The sequence below is a fragment of the Macrobrachium rosenbergii genome, chromosome 49, assembly GCF_040412425.1.
Source record: "Macrobrachium rosenbergii isolate ZJJX-2024 chromosome 49, ASM4041242v1, whole genome shotgun sequence".
In the NCBI taxonomy this organism is placed as follows: Eukaryota; Metazoa; Arthropoda; class Malacostraca; order Decapoda; family Palaemonidae; genus Macrobrachium; species Macrobrachium rosenbergii.
In genome coordinates, this window is record NC_089789.1 from 19,068,532 (window position 1) to 19,094,372 (window position 25,841).

The window sequence follows — 25,841 nt, forward strand, 5'->3', positions numbered from 1 at the left end:
GCAGGGGTAAAAAGTGGTATGCCTGCCCAAAAATAACACAGAAATGGCAAAGATGAAAACTTAAGCTTAGGATGGATTTTCAGATAGGAAGAGCAAAGATAGTGGAGAGAATTCATTTCATGTCTAACCTTATAGGGGCAAAATCTGAAGTAAACACAATGACAATGATGTTACAGAAGTTGGATATTACTAGAGGTACTAGTTAATGCCTTGTTAGTCTACATACTGTACTCCATACGAACCATTCTTGCAATACTTTCTGATAGATCAAAACTGAAAAAGCAGATAAAGGAACTCGAGTGTCAAACATATATATTTGCAGAAGTTGCTTGAAATCAGGTGTATTTTAGAATTGTTTCAAGTTCTATTACCAATTACAGTAGGACTGTTCCCCAAAATTCTAATGCAAAAATAACATGTATTATAATTTTGTGATCAAAACTTTCAATCTCTCATTTATAATCTACACACGCAAATTTAGATACAAAGATAACCAATGAAATGTCTTTCATACTTTTACTTACATTACAGTATCTTAGTTAAAATAGCAATTTTAACCACAATTTTTTACATGATCTCTGTTATGATTTGGTAAAATGTTAATTATCAAGTTCTTTTACTTTAAAAAGTTTCAACTTTCTCTTCCATGATAAATTTCTAAGAAATTTTTTAAAAACAAAACTAATTTTTTTCTTTCAATACACACCCATCATTTGCACTATCACACATTTCTGGCCTTCCAAGTTCCTTGACACATTATTAGCAATTCAAAAGATGGAAGCCATTGCATACACAATTTCAAAGATTCTGGGGTTCCAAATGGGAAAGAACCTGTTTTTTGCATAATCAAAGTTACTGCTGAGTAATCAGCAGGATTGGGGGACAGGATGTTAATGAATGGTTTACAATGAACAAAATTTTTTTTCAGTACTACATTTGTTTCACAATAAACCCTTTATTTACATTAGCACAAATAGCCATTTATGTGGGAGTAACAAGCTATTGAAGAATGCTGCTACAACTGTTGACTGGAACTAAGATTCTGTTTTACTGTTCACAGGCTTGAGATCTAAGTCTCTAATGTCACCAGGTAGTCATGAAGTAAAAGTTGAAACCCTGCAACAAAACACTTCCAGCAGAAAAATGTGTATATGGCCTTAGCAACTAGTCAGGGCCAAAAACAAGACTGGACATGTCTCGAGAGATGTTATCCTGAAGTATGAGCAATAAATTTACAGACAAAATTATAAAAATATCTCCAAGCTCATAAGCAGCAAGCCAAAACACATTCTACCGTAAGACGTGTTCCGGAAGAACCTTCCCCCCTTGCAGATATCAAATGGTTCAACAAGGTAACTACCAAGCATCCACATATATGTGCTACTACACAACCCAAATAGCTCTATGTACTGTTCTCCTAATGAAGGTGATATAATCTTCTATGAACTCTTCTTTAACATCTGAATTTTAGGTGGTCCACCAAGTTTAGAAAAATGTTTGTTAAAATACTTTATGTTAGCACTCTGACTCCAGATATCAATGTGTAAACTTCAGTGAATCTTCAATGTTTAAATAAATCACTGACACATATCAACTAGAGTTGTCATCAGCTCATATTCAAAGTACTATAACATAAAAATGACAAAATATTCATAGTGTAAAAACAATTTAAATTACTGCAGCAAATGAAATAAGCCTTAGAAGACTGACTGCAGCCCTAGTTTCATTTACAGAGTGTGGCTTCTCTGGTTAATAATCATTATAACAAATGACCTCAACAATTAAGTTTTGAGGTGTGTCTGTCACTTATGCCACCTGGAGGGAAGGGTTACTTCTATTAATGGAAACACATCTGCACACATCGCTATCCTGATACACAAGTGTGTAGCCAAACATCTGTTAATAGAGTAATATCAAATCTCTGTGTGTCCCATGTGCATCAGAATGGGAAAAATTGTATGAACCCTTGAATTTTGAAACAATTCAATACCTAACCTTTCAACTATACAATACACTAAGCATAAACATGTCTCAAACTATCAAACAATAATCAAATAACTGTGAAATCAAACATGTGACCATATACAAAACAAAAAGCTTCTGGTACTCTTGCCGATGGACTGACAACTGAAGAACTATCAGAGAATGGAATGGCATGACGAGACATCGGATTCTGGATAGTGAGTGAGTACAGAATGCTCTTCTGTACATATCTTTTACTCGCAAACAGCTAAGCCAGTTCACCTGTAGAAAAACTCTAAAGAATCAAGATCACCTTATAATCCATTAAAGAGTGCCCATATCTGTGCATTTATACTGCAGGCATGTACACACATACACAAAGCTATACATATCACAAAAATTAAAGCATGGAAAACTAAAAAGTTTTAAGATGATCAAGCACAAATGGATGTATATAAAAAGATGGAGTAAAAGGGAATAAACTGAACACTGGCCTAAAAAATTGGTTTCTTTATCTAGAAAAATTTTAAATTAATCTTACTCATCTTCAGAATTCCTTTTAATACTTCATTTACTCATACACTTTTATGGACATGTTAGGAAATTAACAAACCATGAGGATTCACCAAGATCTCAAATTACATTAAGGAGAGGGAGCACGGCTAAAATCAGAATACAAATGACAAGTGTGACAGCACATTAGATTAAGTCCAGCAATAAATTCTTCCTAAATACCTGATAACCTTTGATAATTAGTTTACAATGATTTTCTGAATAGATGATATTGCCACTTAGATAATAATGATACTGCATGCAAAGATTGACTACTGATGATGTGAATGGCATTAATCATGACTTCATATACAACTGGTGGTTAAAATATTTACCTGGAAGATAGAATACAGATTTCAAGGACAACATAAAAAATAAAACTGATATTCTAAACACTGGTGACTAGGTATAATTATTTTCACTAATAGGTCTGCAACTTATAACGACATAATGCCTTTTGATAGCACCAACCAACACAGTTTCACTAGTTAAACAACTGCATCTTTTATTCTCACAGGTTTACCTATGAAAATCTTAAGGAGGCCAAGACTCACTATGGCCAAAGATCTGACATCTTACATTTGTCAGGATGCATTCGCTTCATGTGATTCTGCAAAAGGAATTTTCTTGTGAAAGCAGTAGGACAAACTTTACACTGGAAAGGTCTTTCACCTGTGTGAAGAATCACATGACGCTTAAGATCTGTAGACCAACCAAACCTACGATTGCAAAAGCAACAAACGTATTTTCGTGCCTCATACTTCACAATGTCCAACTTATCTTTCTTCCCCCGACCCTTTAATTCCATTTTATCAGTTTGTGCCTTGTCATTGTCCACAGTGGTTATGGAAACACTTGACTGACTAAGAGGACTGGCATGATTTGACAACTCTAGGTGTTCATCTTCCATAGTCACAGCACACAAACTAAGAGGGTCCATTAAGTCCTCTTCAACCTCTTCCTTGATATCTGCAATTACCATACTCCTTTCATTACCTTCATCACTGGATGAACATTCATCTTTTGCATCCTCTTCATCCATGGTGATCTCCCTCTCTTTACTGTTTATGCTAAGGGGTTTAAATTCCACACCATTAAGGTTTGTAAAAGCATCAGGTATCTTTAATTTGGGAACATTCAGAGTAGACTCTTTTGACTGTAGTAAGTACAATTTTACCACCTGGGAACTTGCAGTTGTGGTAGTAGTTGTGCAACTTGTAGTAGGCGTACTGGATACAGATGATGTATTTTTAAGTAGAGACAATCTTTTGCTCAAATCTACCTGAGGTACTATAGTTAAAATGTCAGGACTCTTGACAGTTTCCCTAAGAGAAGTACGGCTCTTTCCTCCATCAACTTGGGGTAATATTGTCAAGTTATTTAAAGAAGGATTGGTAATGGGATGAATAGTGGTTGTATTCGTTGTAGTGGTGGTTGTATCAAGTGTGGTAGGTAGAGAGGAAACTATTCTCAAAGCAAGATTGGAATTGATCATTACTAAACCATCTTTTTCTACAACTCCATCAAGAGAATTAGATACTTTTGGTGGAGAAACCTGCGATGGTGCAATCATTCGCACTGAAGTGGAATTTGATTTGGATCCCTGGTGGGTGTGACTAACAGCGGGGATGTTATCCATTGGTATCAGTGTGATGTGAGTAGGTGTTGAAGTAGTAGTCTTATTATTAGTTGTACCTGGAAGAGACAACCCTAACTTTGAGGATGATGCCAAGTGGTTACTTGACATCAAAGATTGTGATGATAAAAGAGACTGGGTGGAAACAACTGGCTGTGATGTGTTACCTGACTGTGATGGCATCAAACTTCCTGATGATGATAAAGGCTGTATGTGGACCTGAGAACTGGAATTCGGTATCACTGTTATCTTGGGGATTATAGGTGGTTGTGGAGTTACAGTCACCAAATCCAGAGAAGAACTTGGCTGCATGGTAACCTGAGGTGGAGGTGAACTACTTTGCCCAAGCAAATTAGACTGATGATTGGCTTGTACAGAACGACTTATAGGGAGTTTTTTATTCGGCAATTTTGGAAGAATATTAACAAACTTGTCCATTTTTACAGATGGCATGGCTTGAAGTTTACGTTTAAGCCTTGGTATAGGAATCTTTAAAATGACATCTACATTACTTCCTGAATTGTCATCATGTCGTGAAGACTGTAATGGAGGGGTGTGATCCTTTTCCACAAACCTATCAATGCTTGGATTATTATCACATGATGATGATGACGACTGAGATACAGATGCTGTTGATGTAATATGGGACATTGAGGCTGCTGAAGTAAATATTAAGGGAGGCACCATATCATGAGTGCCCATCCCAGCCAGGACTTTCTCTGCATCACTTACTTTGTCTATTTCTTGAACCTGCAGTGATTTTTCTGCTTTGTCAAGCAACTCCTGTGCTTGTGACAGAAAGCGTGATGTCGAAGCTTTGTCCCACGGCACCAGTAGATCTTGCAGTAAGATGGGAGGCAAAGACATTTCTTGTGATCTTGCTCCGTGTAGCCCAAAATGCCAAAAGAGGGACCGCACAGTACAAAACTGCATTGGGCACTCAGGACACTTAAGAGGTGTTTTGATGGCTGGAAAAGCAAGATGAAAATTCATCAATATATCAGTTTTTTCCATGTACTGTACAGTAATAATGAAGTTCAAGCCCTTACCTATTTAGAGTATAATTGAATGTACATAATGTAATAAAATAGACAAATCCTCAAAGCTTCACTTAAAGAAGGGAATATCAGTAAAGTTTCATAAAACTTCAGAAATGAGTAAGGCAAATTTGGTATTTACATATTATGACATTGATGCAACCTCACTCCCTAAAAAAATACAAAACTGTATCCAAAGTAACAATTACAAAACTATACAGTACTGTATTGTAATATCCCTCTCATAAAACATTCCATAACTGTACCTGGTGAATATAGGCCAGCCTGGGATATGATAAAGAGGTTATAAGACCTTGGCTATCTTGACCAGGCACAAATCTTAGAAGCCTTGAGTTTTGAATGGTAATGTCACAAAATCAAATTAAGCCATCAACTGGTGAGCAGTATCATAATGTATACAGAAGTTTAACAAATTAAAAATACTATGGGAGTTAACATAATACACATGAATGATAGTGACCAGAAATAGCCAACACACACAATGATTTCAATGTAACAAAGGTGAAGCAACTCTTCACAATTCTGAGAATTTTCCTTGTGCATAAACCTGTATTGCTTGTTTACTTTGCAAAATGCTTCACACAAAGTGGAATGTACGTAGTTATGTTCTTTGTCTATACAATCACAGCCAACGTGTTAGTAAGTGTTTATCACAAGCACTGTGCCGTTATCTTGACGTTACACACTGCCATGTACTTTTTCTGAGAGATTTATTTATGAAAGGTATGTTTCCATTCCTTTTCTGTATTTCATTTCACATCTAGGTTTACTTGCTTTAATTATACATTTTAATCCTCTGTTTCTTACACATTTTCCTTTTTCCCTCAGTTGAGTGAGCAGAGTGACTGAACTTGTGTTAGATATCTTCGATTTTCCAGTATCATTAGGGTAATCTGTAAACATCACACAGTAAATAGGAAAATCTCACTCATCAATAACTAAACCCAATTAAGCTTGTCAAATGTATATTAAACGTCATATGAATTTGTCACAAACGGATCTGCTTGGGTTCAATCTTTGTGTCACTGCATATATGTTGAGCAGCTCATACGTGAGACTTATTTCAAACTTTACAGGATTGTTTGAATTCAGTGAAAATTCTGGAGACTCATGGTAAAATTTTTACTCTGCAGGCATTCTGTAATCAAAGGATACTTAACAATTACCAGGTCCAGTGAGGGGCCAGGAGCACAGATCTATATAATACTTAGTTTACAGGTCTTGGTGTAAACATGACACGAGCAGTGGCACATGTTGAACTCAACCCATGTTTTACCATTTGTTCAAATTTCAAATCATCATATTTTTGCCAGAATTATTGTACCAATTCATGAATAACCACATTTCCATGCACATGATGTTATACAATGTACCAGCAGTCAAATCATGCCCAAGTTAGCCTTCATCGTCTCACAAGGCAAGGCTCCAAAGCTGTGTATGACTTCTTTGAAGTCTGTAAGTGTTGCCATGCTTCCTTGGATTGCACAGTATTTCCCCCACTTACTTGACTGTTATTTACTTTTTTTTTTATTAAGTCATATCTTCATTTAATTTTCTTCACTTTACAGTATTATGCTTGATGTTTACTGAGTAATTGCTACTTCAGCCCCTTATACTGTACTTAACTGTTGGTGACTTACTACAATGCCACAGCTACTGTGAGAACTCAATTTTTGGGGGGTTTTCAGTATGCAAATTTTCATAACAAAATATAAAATTTTCATAATAAAATTTATTATTTGGATACTTACCTACTGTTAAAGATAGCTTATATCTCCATGCTGATAGGTGAGTCAGAGTTCAAACAAAAGATCGAATGGCTGGACGGATGACTGTCTAGTTCACCTGTTCTCCACCAGGTGTGTTTCGAATGTTTAGCTTGTCAGAATTCTCCTTGACAGCCCACAAGTTATGGGGAGGCTGGGTGGGGTCTTCTTTAACAACTGGTAAGTATCCAAATAATAAATTCTATTATAAAAACTTATATTATTTGGGATGAATCTTACCTACTATTAAAGAAAGCTGATTCTCACACTGAGAAGAGGACAGTGGGTTGTGCAACTAGACAAATTCCACTCAGCCAATTGAGCTAAAGGTTTCTTGCATGAAACCCAAAACATTCTTACCTGATCTGGAATCCTTTCTGGATCTTACTACCACCAGAAGTTGGATTCTATTCAGGGCGCAAGGCTCTCATGTGTGCAGCAAAGAGCAGCCTTGCAGAGAAAAACAACTTCAAATCAGCCAGAATGAAACAGAAGCAGCGTGAAGGGTCCCGTGCTGGGTCCAAAAACCCTATAAAACGACAGCCACTAAATATACCTTTATGATATAAAGGCATGCTCCTATACAATATATGTACCTTCATGCTCCCAATAATATTAAATCCTGGGATTTAAAAGAGAGCCTAAAAGACTACTCTTTCTTTGGTTCAGGAAAAGACTTTACCTGCTACTAGTAGCAGACTAAGGGCTTTACTGATTTTCAAACATGATTCTGCATATTTAAGGTAGTGAGTGGCCAAAACCAAACTGCACCGCAGTAATCCCATCCTCAAGTGACAAATTGTCATAAAACTACATGAAGTTGTAACAGCTCTCACATTATGAATGTTTACCTTCATTAAAGGTAAAAGGTATGTAGCTAGTTCTCATGCACTAGCCTAATCAAATAAGTCACAGAGAACCTTGTGTTCTTTGACAAAGACATTTTAGGTTTCTAAAACCTTAAAGCAAAAGTTTAACTTTGCCTCTTCCAGGATTAACCTTTGACAAAGACAATCTATGTTTTCTAAAACCACAAAACAAAATGTTAACCTTGCCTCCTCCATGCTTAACCTTTCACAGACATTCTAGGTTTTCTAAAACACAAAACAAAAGGCTAACTTTGCCTCTTTCAGGCTTAACCTTTGACAAAGACATCTAGGTTTTCTAAACCCACAAAACAAAAGGTTAACTTTGCCTCCTCCAGGCTTAAACTTTGACAAAGATTTTCCAGATTTCTAAAATCATAAAACAAAAGGTTAACTGCCTCTTACAGGCTTAACCTATCTAAGTAAGTTTTAATAGCCCCAACAGGACAGAGCAGTGTTTCCTCTTCTTCCCCAGCAAAGAGGTTAAATTGGAATTCTTACAGTTCTTGGAAAAACTTAGCCTTAACATCATTCTTAGCTATAAGACAATAAGATAAAATAGCATTCCCTTCACAACAGCTTTAAGAGGAGTGCTTGCAATACATTTACTCTTTTAACTGCTGACAGTGGTAAATAGAAGAAAGTTTCATAAAAAATAATGCAATGAAACTCATTCCAGAGGCCTAAAAAAATCTGCATTTAAAATTTAAATCTGCATCTAAATTCCAAAGAGAAATTGATACTGAGTTATAGGGGCTTCAGTCTCAACTGATCTCAACACCTTGTGCGCTGATCATCAGTCAAATCTAATAGCACCACACAATACCGAGGAAAACATGGAACGATAACCTTGAAAGTAGACAGTGGAAAACTCTTACTATATCTAAGAAAGCAGAGAAACTTTGATGTCTACAAGGTTACAGGTGCTGAAAGTTCCTCTAGAACTGCACCCTAAGCAATACACAAATCGCTGCTTCGGACACAGGGCCACAGTTGCTTTCCATTTAAGGATAGAACCTATAATACCTTTGAAAATCCCCTTACAGGTAGGAGACAGTCGAGCATCTCCAAGTGGTTAAGTGTGAGATGCAGAAGTTAGTGGAAGTGCATGGAATTCTGTAATTTGAGTCGATTTTCCCTTAACAGAAGAATAAGTGACATCTACCGAGAGAGAGAGAAAAGTCCGGAAATCATTTGCTCTGAGACTACTAGGACTCTACAGGTGTCATCGAGCAATTCTCAAACTGGAAATTTGCTTAAAACTTCCTTAAGAGTAGACAGAGAGGGAAGGCCTATGAGTCTGATTCAGGCCAAACTTAAGGAAATGCATTCACTGCTCAGGCCTGAGGGCCCTAAGAGATGTAGTAACTGACTGGCCATTCCTATTCATCGGCATGCTATCGTTTCTGTTCATCTGCATGCTAATAAGTTGACATTTGAGTACTCCTCTAATCCCACAGCAACTGTCGAACTTCCATATGTGATGGCCACTCTGTAGGTAGTTTTGTTCTTCCTGAATCCTCAATCGCCAAAAATACTGTCCTTCCACAGAATGAATTATCAAACCAATATCATGTTCATTTCACTCAAGAAGCAATCTTTCCACTATGACTTAGTTTCTTACCAGGGACAAACCTGCTAGGCAACTTCAATGGTCTTTCTGCCCTGATGTCTTGTAAGCTTTACCAGGTATAGTGCTGACCATTCTGTGGTGTGTGTAAGTGTAATGACACTTGCCAAAATTGTTTCGTGTTACATAAAAGGGAAAAACAAAATCTGGATGTAGGTTTAAAGATAAAATGGTCAATTCTTAGTTACAGCGTCCCTCCTACAGAACCTGACAACAATGATGGTCCTGGATTACTGACAAGTTTAATGAACTTTACCTGTAAGTTGTAATCTCTTATGCTGAGGCTGTACTGTAACTGAGCCTGATTATTCTGATAAATTCTCTAGTGAGGCCAAGTTTCCTAAAAAAAAGAGAGCCCTTACCAAATAGAAAGCTTCCTTAAGGGCTGAAATTCTTCAAGAAGCAAGTGCCTATTCATCTTCTGACCTACAAGCCTGCAAATTACAAGTGTCATTCCCATATCACTAGATAAGAATGAGGAGGAGTAGGGGAAGTCTACTGAAAATCATAATGCAGAGAGACTGAGCCAGGTGATGCAACAGATCCTTGGCCTTTGGAATACTGTCTACAGAGTTGGCCAACTTGAACCAGTTGATTCAGTAAAGAATTCTTGCTCCTAGTGTTGACACCATCTCCCTACTGACAATACATTCCCTGTGAATACTTGTAGAGGCACTGTACGCGAGCTAAAACAAAGCGCCTTGAACAGCAATACCTTCTATATAAATACACCTAAGGAATTTGCATGACTGAGGATGCACTGGTATGAGAAAAATGTCTCCTGCACGTCCACCAAAACATCTGATCGTTCTTTTGGAAAGCCACTAAAACCATGCTAGAAAAACCAAAAAGCATGAAGACAGACATGTAAAGTTATTCAGTCTCGATGCGTCCAACACTGGGCGCCAATCTCCGGATGCTTATGGAGCTAGGAAAAAGTCAGAGGTAAAATCCCAGTGAATTACCACCAGATCCATTTCACTGTCTCTAATTTACAACCTCCTACTAAAGAATGAGACACTTCTGCTGGAAAAGACAACAGTACAGCTATAGGAGACTAAACCAGTGGAAGGTAACCAAAAAATGAATCATAACTCTCCTTCAGTGCCTCCACCACTTAAGGTTCTGCTCCTAAGTCTCTCCAATTATGCCAGGAGGCCTGCAATTGACTATCTACCAGAACCTCAGGGTTGAAGAGATCCCCAAAAGGTATAAAATAAGGCTTGTACCAATATAGCCTCACTTATCACCTTGTCTTGTGCTGCATACCCCTCTACTACTACTTCTTCCAAACAGAATTAGTATAAGCACGAGAACATTAGCCTGCAGTGTCAGAAACGGGGTTGAGTGCGCAAGTTAAAAACTAACATTCTTCCTCGCTAAACTTCCACTGGCACCAAAAACATTTAAAGCTTGCTTCAAAACCTCCCTAAGCTGGTACCACAAACACACTTAAATTGGCACCTCAATCTCTCTGAGCTGGCGTAGAGAAGAGCAATTATACTGAGCAAACGTTCCATAATAAAAGATATAAACTTCAACAAGCTAAACTGAGACTCCGTTCAGCATGTCCAAAGCACTTGTCAGTCTCGAGTTTGTCACTTCACAGGAAAATAAAGAAAACCGATTCTTCGACCGAAGACAGTTTAAGCACAGATTAAGTGTCTGTATCACAAGAGGTGGTGCTCACTACTTCATAGAAAATACTTCATAAAAAACTGTAAGACAAACCCCAGCAGACTTAAAGGGAGCTTTGTGCAACAGAGTACGAGAAAACTTACAAAACGTGCTGTAATTGGAGAGGAGAGTTTGGGTTCTCTTCACCGAATACTTAAAGGGAGCTGAAATACTCAAAGACAATCAAGACCTATTCTATATGTGGCCTCTTTCCTCAACTAAATGAGGATACAGTGAAGCACAACACTCCAGCAAACACCAATCAAACCAAAGGAGATCCTCCAATTCAAACTCTTTTTCTGTCAGAGGCCCACAGGAGGCGACAGCTGGTGACAGCAGACAAGTACCTGCACTGCATCCGTAACTTGATGAAGGGAGACAGGGAAACGCAGTCTGAAGTGACACAACTGAGTCTACACTAGTCAGTTGAGTGAAGGATAATGAAATGCCAAGATAATGGGAAATGCTGGGAGGTGAGGGGAAGAGGAGTTACACTGACTCTCCCACCTCATCTGAAAGCGAGTCAACAGACTTGAGAGCATTCCCATATGACACATCCTTAGAAAGATAAGTAGCTAGGATAATATCTAGCTTGGAAACAACATTAGATACTGTAACCATGGCAGATTTGGAAAGAGAAACATTAATCGAGGCAAAAGTAAGAGATTCACTGATAGCTCAAGAAAAAGCATGTAAAGAATGAACATGTGCAGACAAAGAGGAATAGACTAGGAGACAAGGATTTAGAAAGCAAAAGATGAAGAGATCGGCTAAACCATCAGCAGAGTCGACATAACATATTAAGTACAACTCACTACAGATATAATATTATTAATAATGTCATATAATAATGTCTATACCTTTATAACTAGTCCTATCAGTGCTAACAACCTCATACTAGGTGCCGATGATGGTAAAAATCACATATGCAGCGAACATTAACGTTTACCAAAACTATCTTTCAGCTAATGCATTCCACGAGATTCGGAGCATGAAATATGGAGAGGCAGGTGACGGGGAGCACAAAACCGCATCGCCCTCAGAACCGACCCAGTTTGCTGGCAGCGGATTCTTCCAACTGTTGCAGGGCAGGCCTAGGCTCGGGGTTCAGACAGGTGAGGGCACCAAAACCTTACCTCTTATAAAGGAACGCAAAAATTATCTCACACTTTGGGGGGCCATAGAACGGTTCCCTAACCAATTCAGACAAACCTTGTACTGTCCAAAATAAAGTTTACATCCTGTTCTAAACTCTCAAAGGGTAGTAGAAGGCAGAGCTAAAGCGGAAGTCTCAGTACTAACTTAAGCATTAGGAAAGGAAAAGCCTAGACTGAGTTTGGATAAATACAGACGAAGGACCTGGAGAAGGGGGAGAAATGACAGGTTAATGCCTTGACCTAACTACAGCACGTAATTGCTTTAGCAATCAATCTGCTTCCCTTTTCGTCCTATACTAACAAACTTACGCAGAGAGTCCTTTGAGAATCCCTACTTCTTCCCTTCTATTCTCAAGACCACACTTCATAACACTGCAGCCTGCACAAACCGTGTGCTCCTAAAAATCAACATCCTGCTAACACAGTAATCATTCCTGCAGAACCTGAAGTTCTTAGCCTTGATTCCTATGGAGGCATCCTAGGAAAAATAAATGTACAATACCATGTTAACAGCAAACACCCATCAAATACCAAGCTCCTATACACAATGGCAGCTAGGAGAATTCTGATGAGCTAAAACATTCGAAACTCACCTGGTGGAGAACCGGTGTACTAGACAGTCATCCAGGCAGCCATTCGATCTTTTGTTTGAATGCCGACTTGCCTACTGGCACAGAGATATAAGCTATCTTTATCAGCAGGTAAGATTCATCCCAAATAATGTAATTTAAGCTAGAATGAATTTTCATATTTAACTGGGCTTAAAGTACTCTGTGTAGACTAAGTTTTTACCCTGCCCAGTCTATATCAGGGCTTGTTTGTTTAATTAGTGAATATTCTGCATGTTCTCCAGTCCAGTCCACAGCAATGGTAACTTTCCATTCTTCATTTCTGTCTCAGCTGTGTTACTGTCCTTTTTTTTTAAATTTGTTGATTAATTAGTATTAGGTGATCCTGCCTTTTTACATTGATATTATGTACTCCCCTTACTTATGTTAGCTTTCAAGGAAGAATATCAATCTACAAGCCATCTTAACTTGGCATCTCTGGATACGAACCTGCATTTGTAGGGCCAAACGTATGAGGATCAACTGTGTTCCCTGTAAAACCCCATAAAATTTAAATGAACTGGTCCACTTATCAGTGGTTCTTATACATTCAGCAGCATGTATAAGTGGTGTACTTCTGAGTTTGCAGCAGGTGATTCCAGACTTCCTGTCACACTGCAACTGAGGCTGTCAAGTCTTAAGTTTTGTCTGATGAGGTTTCCTTATCTGTGATAACTCTCAAATCATAAGTGAGCATCTGCTACCTTGACACCTAATTTTCTGATCTAATGAAGCTTCTCTTAAATGGATGCAAGTTGAGAGAGAAGCTTCACCGTTACCCAGGTTGCTAGCAACAATTTAGGACTTCAGCATTGTCATCCTCATTAAATAAAACGGAAGGCTATACTTTCCACACTACCAATAACAATCATATTTATTTAAAAATGAGTATTTAACAGTCTGCAATGTAAAACAAGTAAAATACACCAAAAGAAATTGATAAATATTTCTGACTACCAAGAAAATTGTGTTCAGTACCCTCAATCAAAATCAATTTCCTATTTTGATTATGAAAATGACATTTCAATAATAAAATAAAATTTTTTATGTACTTACCAAGTAATTATATAGCTATTAGTTTCTATTAATGGGCAGCTAGAATTTTGAAATTCGAGGTAGCACTACTTTTGTTTTGGCTAGGCAAGTGACCCCGGCCACTTTCGGGGTAAGAGAGGAAAAGTTAAGTATACCTTAGTTTTACCAGACCACTGAGCTGATTAACCCTTAAACGCCGACTGGGCGATCATCGTCGACTAAAATTGTCTGTTGGGTGCCGAGTGACGTACCAGACGTCAAATACAAAAATTTCAACCTTCGGTCAACTTTGACTCGAATTTAAATGGTCGAAAAACGCAATTGTAAGTTAAAACTCTTACATTCTAGTAATATTCAATCATTTACCTTCATTTTGCAACAAATTGGAAGTCTCTAGCACAATATTTCGATTTATGGTGAATTTTTGAAAAAAACTTTTTCCTTACGTTCGCGCGGTAACTCGGCCGAAAATTTCATAAATTCTTTCGTCATTTTATCGTAATTTTTGCACTGTTTTATATTAGCCGTTACATAAAGTTTTATATATGAAAATGTGCGCAATTTCATGTAAAATACAACAAAATACAACCCATGGTTGTAGCTTTTATCAGTTTGGAAATATTTTCATATAAATCACGATAACTGCCAAAATTTCAACCTTCGGTCAAATTTGACTCGACCGAAATGGTCAAAAAACGCAATTGTAAGCTAAACCTCTTACATTCTAGTAATATTCAATCATTTAACTTCATTTTGCAATAAACTGGAAGTCTCTAGCACAATATTTCAATTTATGGTGAAATTTTGAAAAAAACTTTTTCCTTACGTCCGCTCCAGAAATTCTTTCGTCACGTTGTCGTAATGTTTGCACCGTTTTATATTAGTCGTTACATAAACTTTTATATCTGAAAATGTGCGCAATTTCATGTAGAATACAACAGAAAATAACTCATGGTTGTAGCTTTTATCAGTTTTGAAATATTTTCATATAAATCACGATAAATAGAAAAAATTCGACCTTCGGTCAACTTTAACTCGACTGAAATGGTCGAAAACTGCAATTGTAAGCTAAAACACTTACAGTCTAATAATATTCAATCAATTAGCTTCATTTTTCAACAAACAGGAAGTCTCTAGCACAATATTTCGATTTATGGTGAATTTTTGAAAAAACATTTTTTTACGCCCACTCGTTCTACTTAATTCATGCATCATTTTGTGATAATATTTTCTCTGTGTTGCTTTGATCGTTTTACAATTTGTTATATACCAAAATCATCGCAATTTAGTGTACAATACAAAGAAAAAAAAAATAACCCATTAGCTTTAACCGTTTTGCTCACAGCGCGATTTGTATAAAATTATGTATGAAAAATTTTTTTGCGTTGTCATATATTTCAATATTTATATTTACATATGATAATGATATTTTTTTTCATTTCTGATGGTTGCATACTAAACTTCCGGCAATGACAAAAAAAGGAGCCAAAAATGAACTCTTAATCTTAAAAACTAAGCGTGCTGTGATTTTTTGAAAAAAACTTTTTTTCCGCTTTGGGGCTAACTCCCGAACACCGCCAGCATACGGGAGACGTTTTTGTAAATAGAGGCTCGGCGTTAGAGGGTTACCAGCTCTCCTAGGGCTGGCCCGAAGGATTAGACTTATTTTACGTGGCTAAGAACCAATTGGTTACTTGGCAACGGGACCTACAGCTTATTGTGGAATCCGAACCACATTATAGCAAGAAATGAATTTCTATCACCAGAAATAAATTCCTCTAACTCTTCATCAGCCGGTCACGGGAATTGAACTCCAGCCCATCGAGTGACAGTCTGAAGCTCAACCGACTCGGCCAACAAAGGGCAGGTAAGAGAGGAACCAGCTTAGCAAACGATCTCAATATGTTTATGCCTTCCTAACCATGCGAGGGGAGGAGGGAGGTCTTTGATTATGTAATTACTTGGTAAGTATGTATAAAACTTTATTATAAAAATGTCACTTTCATATACATTATAGGAGGTGGGATGCATGGATTATCTATCCTAATACATAAAAATTAGTAATGTAAAAGAAACAGAAGAATTGCTAGCATTAGTTAAAATGCTTCCTGGTTCCTTACCTGTTGAGAGAGCTGCTACAGGAAATTACTGCCTCTGGATGGTGCTCACCTCAACGCAAAGCGGCGTGGCGGTGTAGCTAGGAGTTGCCTGCTATATTAGCGGGATTCCTTTGTTGCAAAGGAATGTCCAATTGCACACAAAGAACAACAAAGTTGTCCCTGCCCTGGGCACAGTATCAAAAAACAAAACCAGAGAATAAAAAACACAATTGCCTACAGCCAAACGTTAAAGCATACCATTACCCAACCATTTATGGACAAAATACTGGTGAGCACTCCAAATACCAAGTACCCCCAAGGGTCCCCTGCAACTCGACACCATGAATCAAGGCGAAAAAAAATAGGAAGGATGAAGGAAGACTTCCTTCACTCCTTCTCCCAGCACCATACCAGCAACCGAAACAGGACCCAAGGTACTGCAATTTTCATAGAAAGTTTCAGAGTCATGCAAATAATGAGCTGCAAACACAGATTTGCATTTCCAAAATGTTTGTATAATAAAGGAAATAGACAAATTATGCCTAAAGCTAGGGACGTGGCAACTGCCCTCATTTCATGAGCTTTAACTTCACTAAGGGCAACATATCCTCTTCAATTTGAGAGTGCACCTCTAGAATTAGATCCTTTATAATAAAAAACGCCAAGGCATTTTTCGAAAGAGGGTGAGAAGGAGCCATTACTGAGCACCAAAGGTTGCTTGACAGCCCACGGATCTTTTCTGTTCTCAGTAAATAGTATTTCAATGCCCTTACGGGGGAAAGAGTTCTCTCTACGTCCTCCGGACCTCGAACATCTATTAAACTTTTAATAATGAATGAGTGAGGCCAGGAATTGGAAGGGGACTCATTCTTAGCTAAGAATCCTGAAGTAAATGAGCAAACTGCGTTATATTGAGAGAATCCAATCTTTTTATCAAAAGCGTGTAGCTCACTTTCTCTCTTGTAGGTTGCTAACCTTACTATGAACAGTCTTCCAAGTTAGGTCCCTTAAGGAGATAGACTGCAGAAGTTCAAAATGTGGTCGCAACAGCCACTTCAGTTCCACATCTAAATTCCAGGCTACTAGCTTATCCTCTTTCTGTTTGGTCCTGTCGAACGACTTGATGAGATCAGAAAGATCCTTATTAGCTGGGAGACCTAAACCCCTATGCCTTAAATACAGAGCTCAACACTGCCCTGTAGCCTTTAATGGTTGAGGTAGAAAGACTCCTGGCAGACTTCAAATATAGTAAGAAATCACATATTTCCGCTACAGATATCTTAGAAGACGGGATGTTGTGTCTCCTGCACCCGTCACGGAAGACTGTCCACTTGGCTTGGTAAACTTGGCTCAAAGAATGTTGTCTACAACGAGCAATAGCGTCTGCAACTGCCTTTGAACATCCTTTCGCCTGAACCAATCTGTACACAGCCTGAATGGGGTTAGAGCCAGAGTGGACAGTCCTTGATGGAGCCTTCTGAAATGTGGTTGTTTCAGTAAACTCGGTTTTTGAGGCAACAGTCTTGGAAAATCCATGAGAAGTTCCAGCAAGTCCAAGAACCATTCCTGTGCTGGCCAGAACGGGGCTATTAAAGTCACCTTTACATTCCAATGATTCTGGAACTTGTTTAATACTTCTCTCCCTATCTTGAATGGGAGGAAGGCATAAAGGTCCATGTTCGACCAATCTAGAGCATTACATCCGTCACCCAAGCTTGTGGATCTGGCACTGGCGAACAATACAGGGGGAGATGATGGTTCTTTGCAGTCACAAACAGATCTACAACCAGCCTTCCCCACACTTTCCACAACTCTACGCATATGAGAGGGTCAAGTCCATTCCGTGGGGAGAACTTGTTTTTGACGGCTGAGTTCGTCTGCTAACACGCTGAATTTCCCGAATAAATCTGGTTAGGATCTGTGTTTGATTCTGATCTGCCCAAATGAGTAGGGCTCTTGCTGCTTGGCAAAGGGAAAATGAATGCGTTCCCCCTTGTTTCCTGATATAGAACAGAGCCATGGCGCTGTCTGAGTGGATGGACACTGTCTTCCCGGACACCTCCAATGCAAACGCTTGCAATCCCCAGTGAATTGCCATCAATTCTTTCATGCTGATGTGCCATTTCATCTGTTCTGAAGTCCACAGGCCTGAAACTTCTTTGTCTCCCAGGAGGGCTCCCCAGCCTAGGTCTGATGTGTCTGAATAAAACACTAGGTTGGGGTTCAGAGGGAGAAGCGGTTTCCCTTGAGAGAGCTTCTCTTGAATTCCACCAAGCAAGATCCTCTTTTATTTCCCTCATTATTGGAAAAACGAAGGAATCCGGGTATTTCTTTCTATTCTAGTTGATTTTCAAAAAGAACTGTAAGTTTCTCATGTGTAGCCTTCCCAGGGACACAAACTGCTCCATGGACAAGAGAGTCCCCAACAGGCTCATCCAACTGTTCGCAGAACAGGACTGAAGGGCGAGAAATTTGCTTACCTTCTGAAGACATGAGTTTATCCTTTGGGGGAGGGAAAAGTCCAAGAACTCCGAGAGTTTATCCTCATCCCCAAATAAGCTATCTCCTGAGAAGGAGTCAGTTGAGACTTTGGGAAATTTATCAAGAGGCCCAAATCCTGGGTGAGAGAAAGGGTGTTGTGAAGGTCCTCTGCACATTTTTCCTCCAACTGGGAGTGAATAAGCCAATCGTCAAGATACAACGAAATGTTGACCCTTTCAAGTGTAAGCATTTCACTATTGGGGCTAACGCATGAATACCTGTGGGGCTGTTGACAGACCGAAGCAAAGGGCTCTGAACTGGTACACTTTGTGCTGGAACATAAACCCATGTCCCAATTCATCGGGACTTGAAGTTTATAAAACTTCAAGTCCCGATGAATTGGGACATGGAAGTAGGCATCTTTCATGTCTATCGAGATCATCCAATCTTCCAGACGAATGGATGCAAGGATGGACTGGGACGTCTCCACCTTGAATTTTGTTTTCTGCATGTACAAGTTCAAGGCACTTATATCCAGAACTGCCCTCCAGCCCCTTGAGGCTTTGAGGACTACAAAAAGCCGATTGTAGAACCCCAGAGAGGTGTCCTCGACTAGTTCGACTGCTTCTTTTTCGAGGAGAGCTGTCACTTCTTGGGAGAGGGCTGAAAACTTCTCAGAGTTTGACGAGTAGGTTGTCAATGTTACAGGCTTGTTGTTTAAGGGAGGTTTCTTCAGAAACGGGATTGAATAACCCTCTCTCAGGACTTGAACAATCCAGCTCTCCACTCCTCTTGCTTCCCAATGCTCCCAAAAGTGGAAGAGTCTTGCCCTCACAAGTGTGCAGAGGACTAGATCCCCACTTATGTGCGGGTGGTTTATTGGAGGACTGTTTGATTGCTCTGAGGTGAAACGGGCATTTCCGCGAGGTCTCGGGAAGCCTCTTTGCCTCTACCTGGAAAGGACTGGGGTTGAACTCGGGAAACTGTCCTGGAGGTGTAGGCCGGAGACTCTCTAGGTCGTCTCGTTGATTGTGCAAAGAGGTCCTGAGTAGACGTTTCCCGCAGGTCACAAGCAATCTGCAGCACAGTCGCTTGAGGGAAAAGGTGCTTCTTATCAAGATGAGAGAAGAGGAGTGCAGACTTCTGGAAAGGAGTAACTCCCTTCGTGGTGTAGGAACACCAAAGCCCCCTTTTCTTGAGGATTCCAATGGTAAATAGCAAGGATACTTCAAACGAGCCGTCTTCTCATACCCTTATCTAGGCAAAAGATGACCCCCAAAAATTCCGAAGAGAAGTCTTCCGGGATATGAGGGCAATCGTTCAATTTACGGGCAAGAGCTCCTACTGCCCAGTCGAGAAAGCTGAGAACTTCCAAGACCTTGAATAAGTGTTTGATAAGGTGGTCCAATTCTGAGGACGAGAACAAAATCCTGGCTGAATTGTCTGGAGGAGTCAATTAACCCGGTGAAGTCTCCCTGGGAGGAGGCAGATGCTCCCATGGATGGAGCCTCTCTGGTCGCATAAAAAAGGTATCTTCTCTGCGACAATCTAGGAGGACGACAACTAAAAGAGGCTCTTCCCTGCTTCCTCTTGCTCGAGAGCCAGTTTTCCACCTCATGGAGAGCTTTCTTATCTGAAGAGGACAGCACCATTTTAGGAAGTTTCGAAGTCGTCTGATTATCCATCAGGTAAATCAAAGCCAGAGAAGCCAGAGCTGCAGGAGAGAAAAAGTCTGGGAAAGTCACCAGCAGAACTCTGACTAACGAGGCATACACTGAAGGAGGGGTAACAGGGTCCGCTTCTTCCTCCTCAGATCCGCAATGGGCTGGGGAGCTGATGGGGCTTTCTGAATTAAACCTTGGATATTATCCAATTTGAGCTGGGTTGACTGAACAGACGGAACCAAAACCGAGGGAATCTGTTGCGCTGCAGAAGACGAAGGAAAAGACGTAAATGGGAGCGAGACTGCAACTGCCGGAGCAAGAGAATTAGCACAGAAGGAGACGCGGGCACTGCCGAAGAAACATACAAAATCAGGCGCCCGGAAGCGGAATTAGGCTTGGGTGCCAAGAAAGTGTCTTGCTGCAAGAGGAGAACGGGCGCCAATGGGTGCTTGGGAGCCAATGGGAGCATGTGTGCCAGCAGCCGCTCAGGAACCAAAGTGCACTCGGCTAAGGAGCACTCAGGAGACGATGGTCGCACAAAAGATGAAGGGCACTCGGAGAGAGCCACACCAAAAGGAGTACCACGTTTACCTGGAGAAGGAAGTTCTGGCACCAAAGATGACTTCTCTGCCAACAAAGATTGTACAGAGAAAAGCAGATTGTACAGGCGCTACAGGAACAGGTGTTGGGCGCAAGGGTGCTGGAGAGCGTTCTGACAACAAATGTATCTACACAATGCCTCCAAAGCTAAAGATGGGCACTTAGAAGACGAAGAAGTTCTTGATGCAGAAGAGCGCTTCTGAGAAGTAGCGTGCTTAGAAGGCTGAACTTGTCCCACTAAATCTGGATGATCCTGGGAGAAACGTTCCGGATTGTCTCAAAAGCTACAGGAAGGAAGATGCTCTGGAGAAGTTTCTTTAACCTTCTTAATAGGAACTGCAGTAGGTTGAGAAGCACCTGGGGCGCGCCTCTTCAGGGGAAAAGATTCACCTTGAAAACACCATTGGCGCCTAGGACTGGAGTCGCTGCTGGAAATACTAGATGAAAGATATTCCACTTCCATAGAGACACCCTTCCAGCGGCACTCTGTCGTTACCTGGGAATTGGCAACAGGTACGACTGAGGGGACGACTGCCTGTGGGCAGACCCCACCGACCTCCTTTAGGATGCGAGTTTGGCTCCTCCCAGGTTTAGGGGAGTTTGCCAGGGACCTTGGCCTAGGAGAACCGGCGGGACAGACAGCCACCTCCTCCACTAACACTTCACTATCACCTTTCACGTTCACTTTGTCCACTAGGACTTTAACAGATGCACCAATTTTCTCCATCGTATCAACAAGTACACCAAACTTAAGATTAATTCTCGACTAAAGGCTGGTAATAAGGTCAGGATCGGGAGTAAGGGAGCCAGGGTGCAGAGTTATTGGTACAGACTGAGACGGGGGATCAGGTGGAACAATGGATAAAGAATCATAATTATCAGACAAAGATTTTGCAGACGCCTGACTAGCTGAAGTGTTCTTGCTACTAGCTCTAGCCGCTAGCTTTCTCTTTTTATCCCTATCTAATTTCGACAAATGACTATTCAAAGTCTTCCACATTTTAGGATCCCAAGAAATACATTCATTACAAGTCAAAGCAGGGGAACATATTTGACCCCTGCAAGATGTACAAAGAGTATGAGGGTCATAGCAGGCTTTAGTCAGTCTCCTATTGCAGCCTTTACTGCAATACCTAACACTTTGAGAGCCCGAATCGGACATGTTAACAAGTCACGAGTCAAAGAAAATCTCAATAATCATCAAAATTGGTAATACTGGTCTTCAGTGAAAACCTGACGCTATCTAACTGTGCCGAAAAGGCTATCATAAAGAGAAACTTCACCAATGATTCCAAGATCAAAAAAGAAAAGAGAAATAAAAAAAAAATCCTGCTGCCAATCACTGTAACCACAGCCATCAGCCAGCAGAAACATACTGAGATCGCTTGCTTGGCTGATTCCTCTCTTACCCCAAAAGTGGGTGGGGGTCACTCGCCTAGCCAAAACAAAAGTAGCGCTACTGCGAATTTCAAAATTCTAGCTGCCAGTTAATAGAAACTAATAGCTATGTAATTACTTGGTAAGTTGCTTATATAAAACTGAGGTTCCAAAGGTTTATTTTACTTAAAGAATCCTTTAAACAAACCAGAAATATGTGCACATAACTGGCCCACTACTTACTTGGAGGTCGAGTACTAATCTTGATAAGTGGTGGAATCTGTTTCTTTGGTTTTTGTAAATTTAGTGGCTGCACTTCTCCATCAACCTTTGTGGCTTTCTCTACAGAAGAATCATGAGGAGTTTCCTCACTTCCCACAAGGTCTCCTTCATCAGGATCTGCTGTACATCGGGCTAGCTGGTCCACTGATTGAAGAGACAATCATTTAAATCCTTATCATCTATTCAATTAAAGAAAAGATTTTTCAATACTGAACAGGCTTCCTACATTAAGATTAGCTTACTATTAAAGTATGCAAACTCTTCTAAATATACAGGTGCAACTTCCATATATTCACAGATACATGGGGGCTAAGAAAATACCCACATAATTTTCAAATCTCACAAAAACCAACCAAAAGTGCAAGTTCATAGAAAAAAAAAGCATGAACTGTTATACACCATTAAAAAGGCAAGGCAATACATCTGACACTAATTTCTCTATTCATGGCAAGAAGGTTAACAGCAAATGGTTTACAAGCATTTTGCTCTAAATCCATTTTATGGGGACTTAAAATGCAAGAAATGAACCATAATATACAAAGAGTGGAAGATTTTCTGAGAAAAAGTAACAAAATTGACAATTATCTGTGTTGTTACTTATCATTAAAGTCTTCCATTTCTTTTGTTACATATTTTGTAGAGCACACACGATGTTAAACCTTATCACAGTAACCAGTATGTTAAAAGTTTTATTACATCCCGAGTTCCTCATTGGACAGGTCAGTATCATTCTCGGATAGCACTCTGCTAAGCCCGCATTCGATTCTCTGACCGACCAATTAGGAATTAGATGAATTTATTTCTGGTGACAGAAATCAATTTCTCGTTATAATGTGGCTTGGATTCCACAATAAGCTGTAGGTCCCGTTGCTAGGTAACCAACTGGTTCTTAGCCAAGTAAAATAAGTCTAATAATTCAGACCAGCCCTAGGAGAGCTGTTAATCAGCTCAATGGTTAGGTTAAACTGAGATATACTTAAAAACGTCTTTATCACATCCCAATGTTGTGTGTGTTGGTAATAAATGCATATTTCTTCCATGTTTACAACATATTTTTTTCTTTTGTTATTAGTTTTTAGGTGCATGTAAAATACAGCCTTGCCTAATTTTAGAGTGCTTAGACAATCTGGACTTAACCTTGACAAGGAGTACATGACACACCCTTGATCTGACAGGTGTATGAGTAAATAAGGTAACCTGATCAGCATGCAGTGTCAGTCAACCCTCAATTCATTTTTGTAAGCTTAGACCTAAGAAACCTCCCTTAACATCACCCTACACCTCCTCATCAGCTGATAATATGATGTGAGCTCATGTACTGGCTATGTCTGTTTGTTTGTCTGTACGCTTACATCCAGTAGTACTTTTGACAAGTACTGTACCAACATTTGTATATTATTAATAATACAAATGCACTGAATTCATTTTTGTCTCTAATTATGCTAGTGATTTTTAGATTAATAAAGTAATGTTAGACATATTCAAGTGAAAAAGTTGAAGGACAAAGATAAGTTGTTTCATATTTTCAGTAAGCTTACCAGTGACAATTAAGTAACATATTTCATTTAATTGTCATATTATCTGAAAGGACTGTGTGTTCAATAACAAAATTTTTCACTAAAACATAAACACTAAATATAACTAATCATAATCTAAGTGCAGCCACACACATGGGAATCAAATAGTTTTACATCAATAACCACAACAAAATGAAAAAGAATTAGTATCAAGCACACTAAACTACATATGTAAGATAGAATTAAAACCTGAACAGCTAATACAGGTATTTTTGTAATGTTGGAAGGCTGAATGAAGTAAAGAACATGATAACAACCTTTGTGTGTATTACATACTACTTTTCACTGGAATGTTCACGTACCATATATGCATTTCAATTTTGGCGTTACTTCCCCCTCCATTACACTCCCAATGCCCTACACAATTATAATGCATTCCCCCTTTCATGAAAATAAAAATCCTCACCAAGCTCTACAGCTTCTTCCTGTTCCTCCTGGCATTCAGTCTCTACTTCTCGGTCTTCCTCTAGTTTAACAATTTCCTCTTCTTCATCCTCTTTAATAAAAAGTTTGCCTTCATCCTCTTCAATTTCTTCTTCGTTAACAACCTCCCTTTTCCCTTGATCTGAAAACAAAAATAGTTTTTATTAACATCTTTTTCATAGAATCCATCAATCATTTAGAGCCCTAATTTGCAGCCCTAATGTCCTCAAGGATGCCGCTGACCCCTCAGTAGCAATGACTATTCTCCTCATTTTTTGCAGATTGGATGTGAGACAATTAGAACAAGGAAATGGCAGGTGTACACTTCCAACATGCCTGATGGGTCTGGAAGACATATTTCATGTTAGAAATTTTTTCTAGTTTTGTTACAAAAACTTATTTCATGAAAACCCATCAATCAAGCTGAACCCAAATCTTATTTTAGGTGGGAGGTCTAGCAGCCCTTGTGAGGGTCCGAGGGACCCATTGGAGCACTTGGAGACAGTGTAAGTATGGAACACAGTATCCAAAGGTAATTTCACTGGGTACCGTCCGACAATACCTCAGCACCCAGAGAGTAAAGTAAAACGTTTGTACTTTGTGATACCTCAAAAAAAGTGGCAGAGATCAACTAACAATTCAGATAAAGAGGTAGAACCTCATAACACCAGAATACCAAATCTTTTGAGAATGAATGAAGTATGAACAAAGATGATGGTTAACAGGATGAGGAGGAGGGGGATGGGGAATTCAAAGTATTTTCTGTTGCTGGTAAAACTTGTCCTGCCAAAGCCAACGGTCTCAGTGAGTACTACCACGTTCCTTTGTAAACATATATATCTAAGGCACACATTGGCAAACATGGAACAACACTTCTAAGTACCTATCTTTGGCAAATATGGAACGACACTTCTAAGTATACCTATCTTTAAAACAATCACTGCTCTCTGTGTTTCCCTTAGGGGAATACTTAAGGAAGCTGAGAGGGGCTGGCTATCACGAGCAATTACTCGTTCATGGAAAAGTTTAGATGCATCTTAAATATCACATCCTCTTTAAGTAGTGACAGATGACCTTTTTGGGCAAAGGAGATGGTCCTCTACGTTAACAGATGTCAATGGTTGTTACCAAACTTCAAGGACTATTTCCAGCTTGCACTGAGAAATGCTCTTACATACAGATGAAGGTTTGTATTTCCATACGATCAAGCAAAAATTATCTTGAAAAGTAAGCACACAACAAACTATAGGTAACTGTTCCTCATCTCTTCTCTCACATGATAAACTGTCTAAATGTTTTTTCCAGCCTCTTGATACCACCTCTCCAACAACTCTTCATTTGTATGACAATCCTCTACCCTTTCTATGGCATTTTCAAGATCTCTACCATTT

General features: G+C 39.4%; 1 protein-coding gene across 2 annotated transcripts in view; it reads right to left on the reverse strand.

Moving 5' to 3' along the window:
• Positions 1 to 1,656: 1,656 nt before the first annotated feature.
• LOC136832139 (uncharacterized) overlaps positions 1,657 to 25,841 on the reverse strand; it is a 37,424-nt gene continuing 13,239 nt past the window's right edge. For both annotated transcript variants that reach the window (XM_067092809.1, XM_067092810.1), the window contains exons 4-6: positions 24,434 to 24,592; positions 22,412 to 22,594; positions 1,657 to 5,118 (exon numbers count right to left, since the gene is read on the reverse strand). In XM_067092809.1, the coding sequence (XP_066948910.1) occupies positions 3,068 to 5,118; positions 22,412 to 22,594; positions 24,434 to 24,592 (2,393 nt within the window). In that variant the 3' untranslated portion in view covers positions 1,657 to 3,067. The remainder of the gene's footprint in view (positions 5,119 to 22,411; positions 22,595 to 24,433; positions 24,593 to 25,841) is intronic.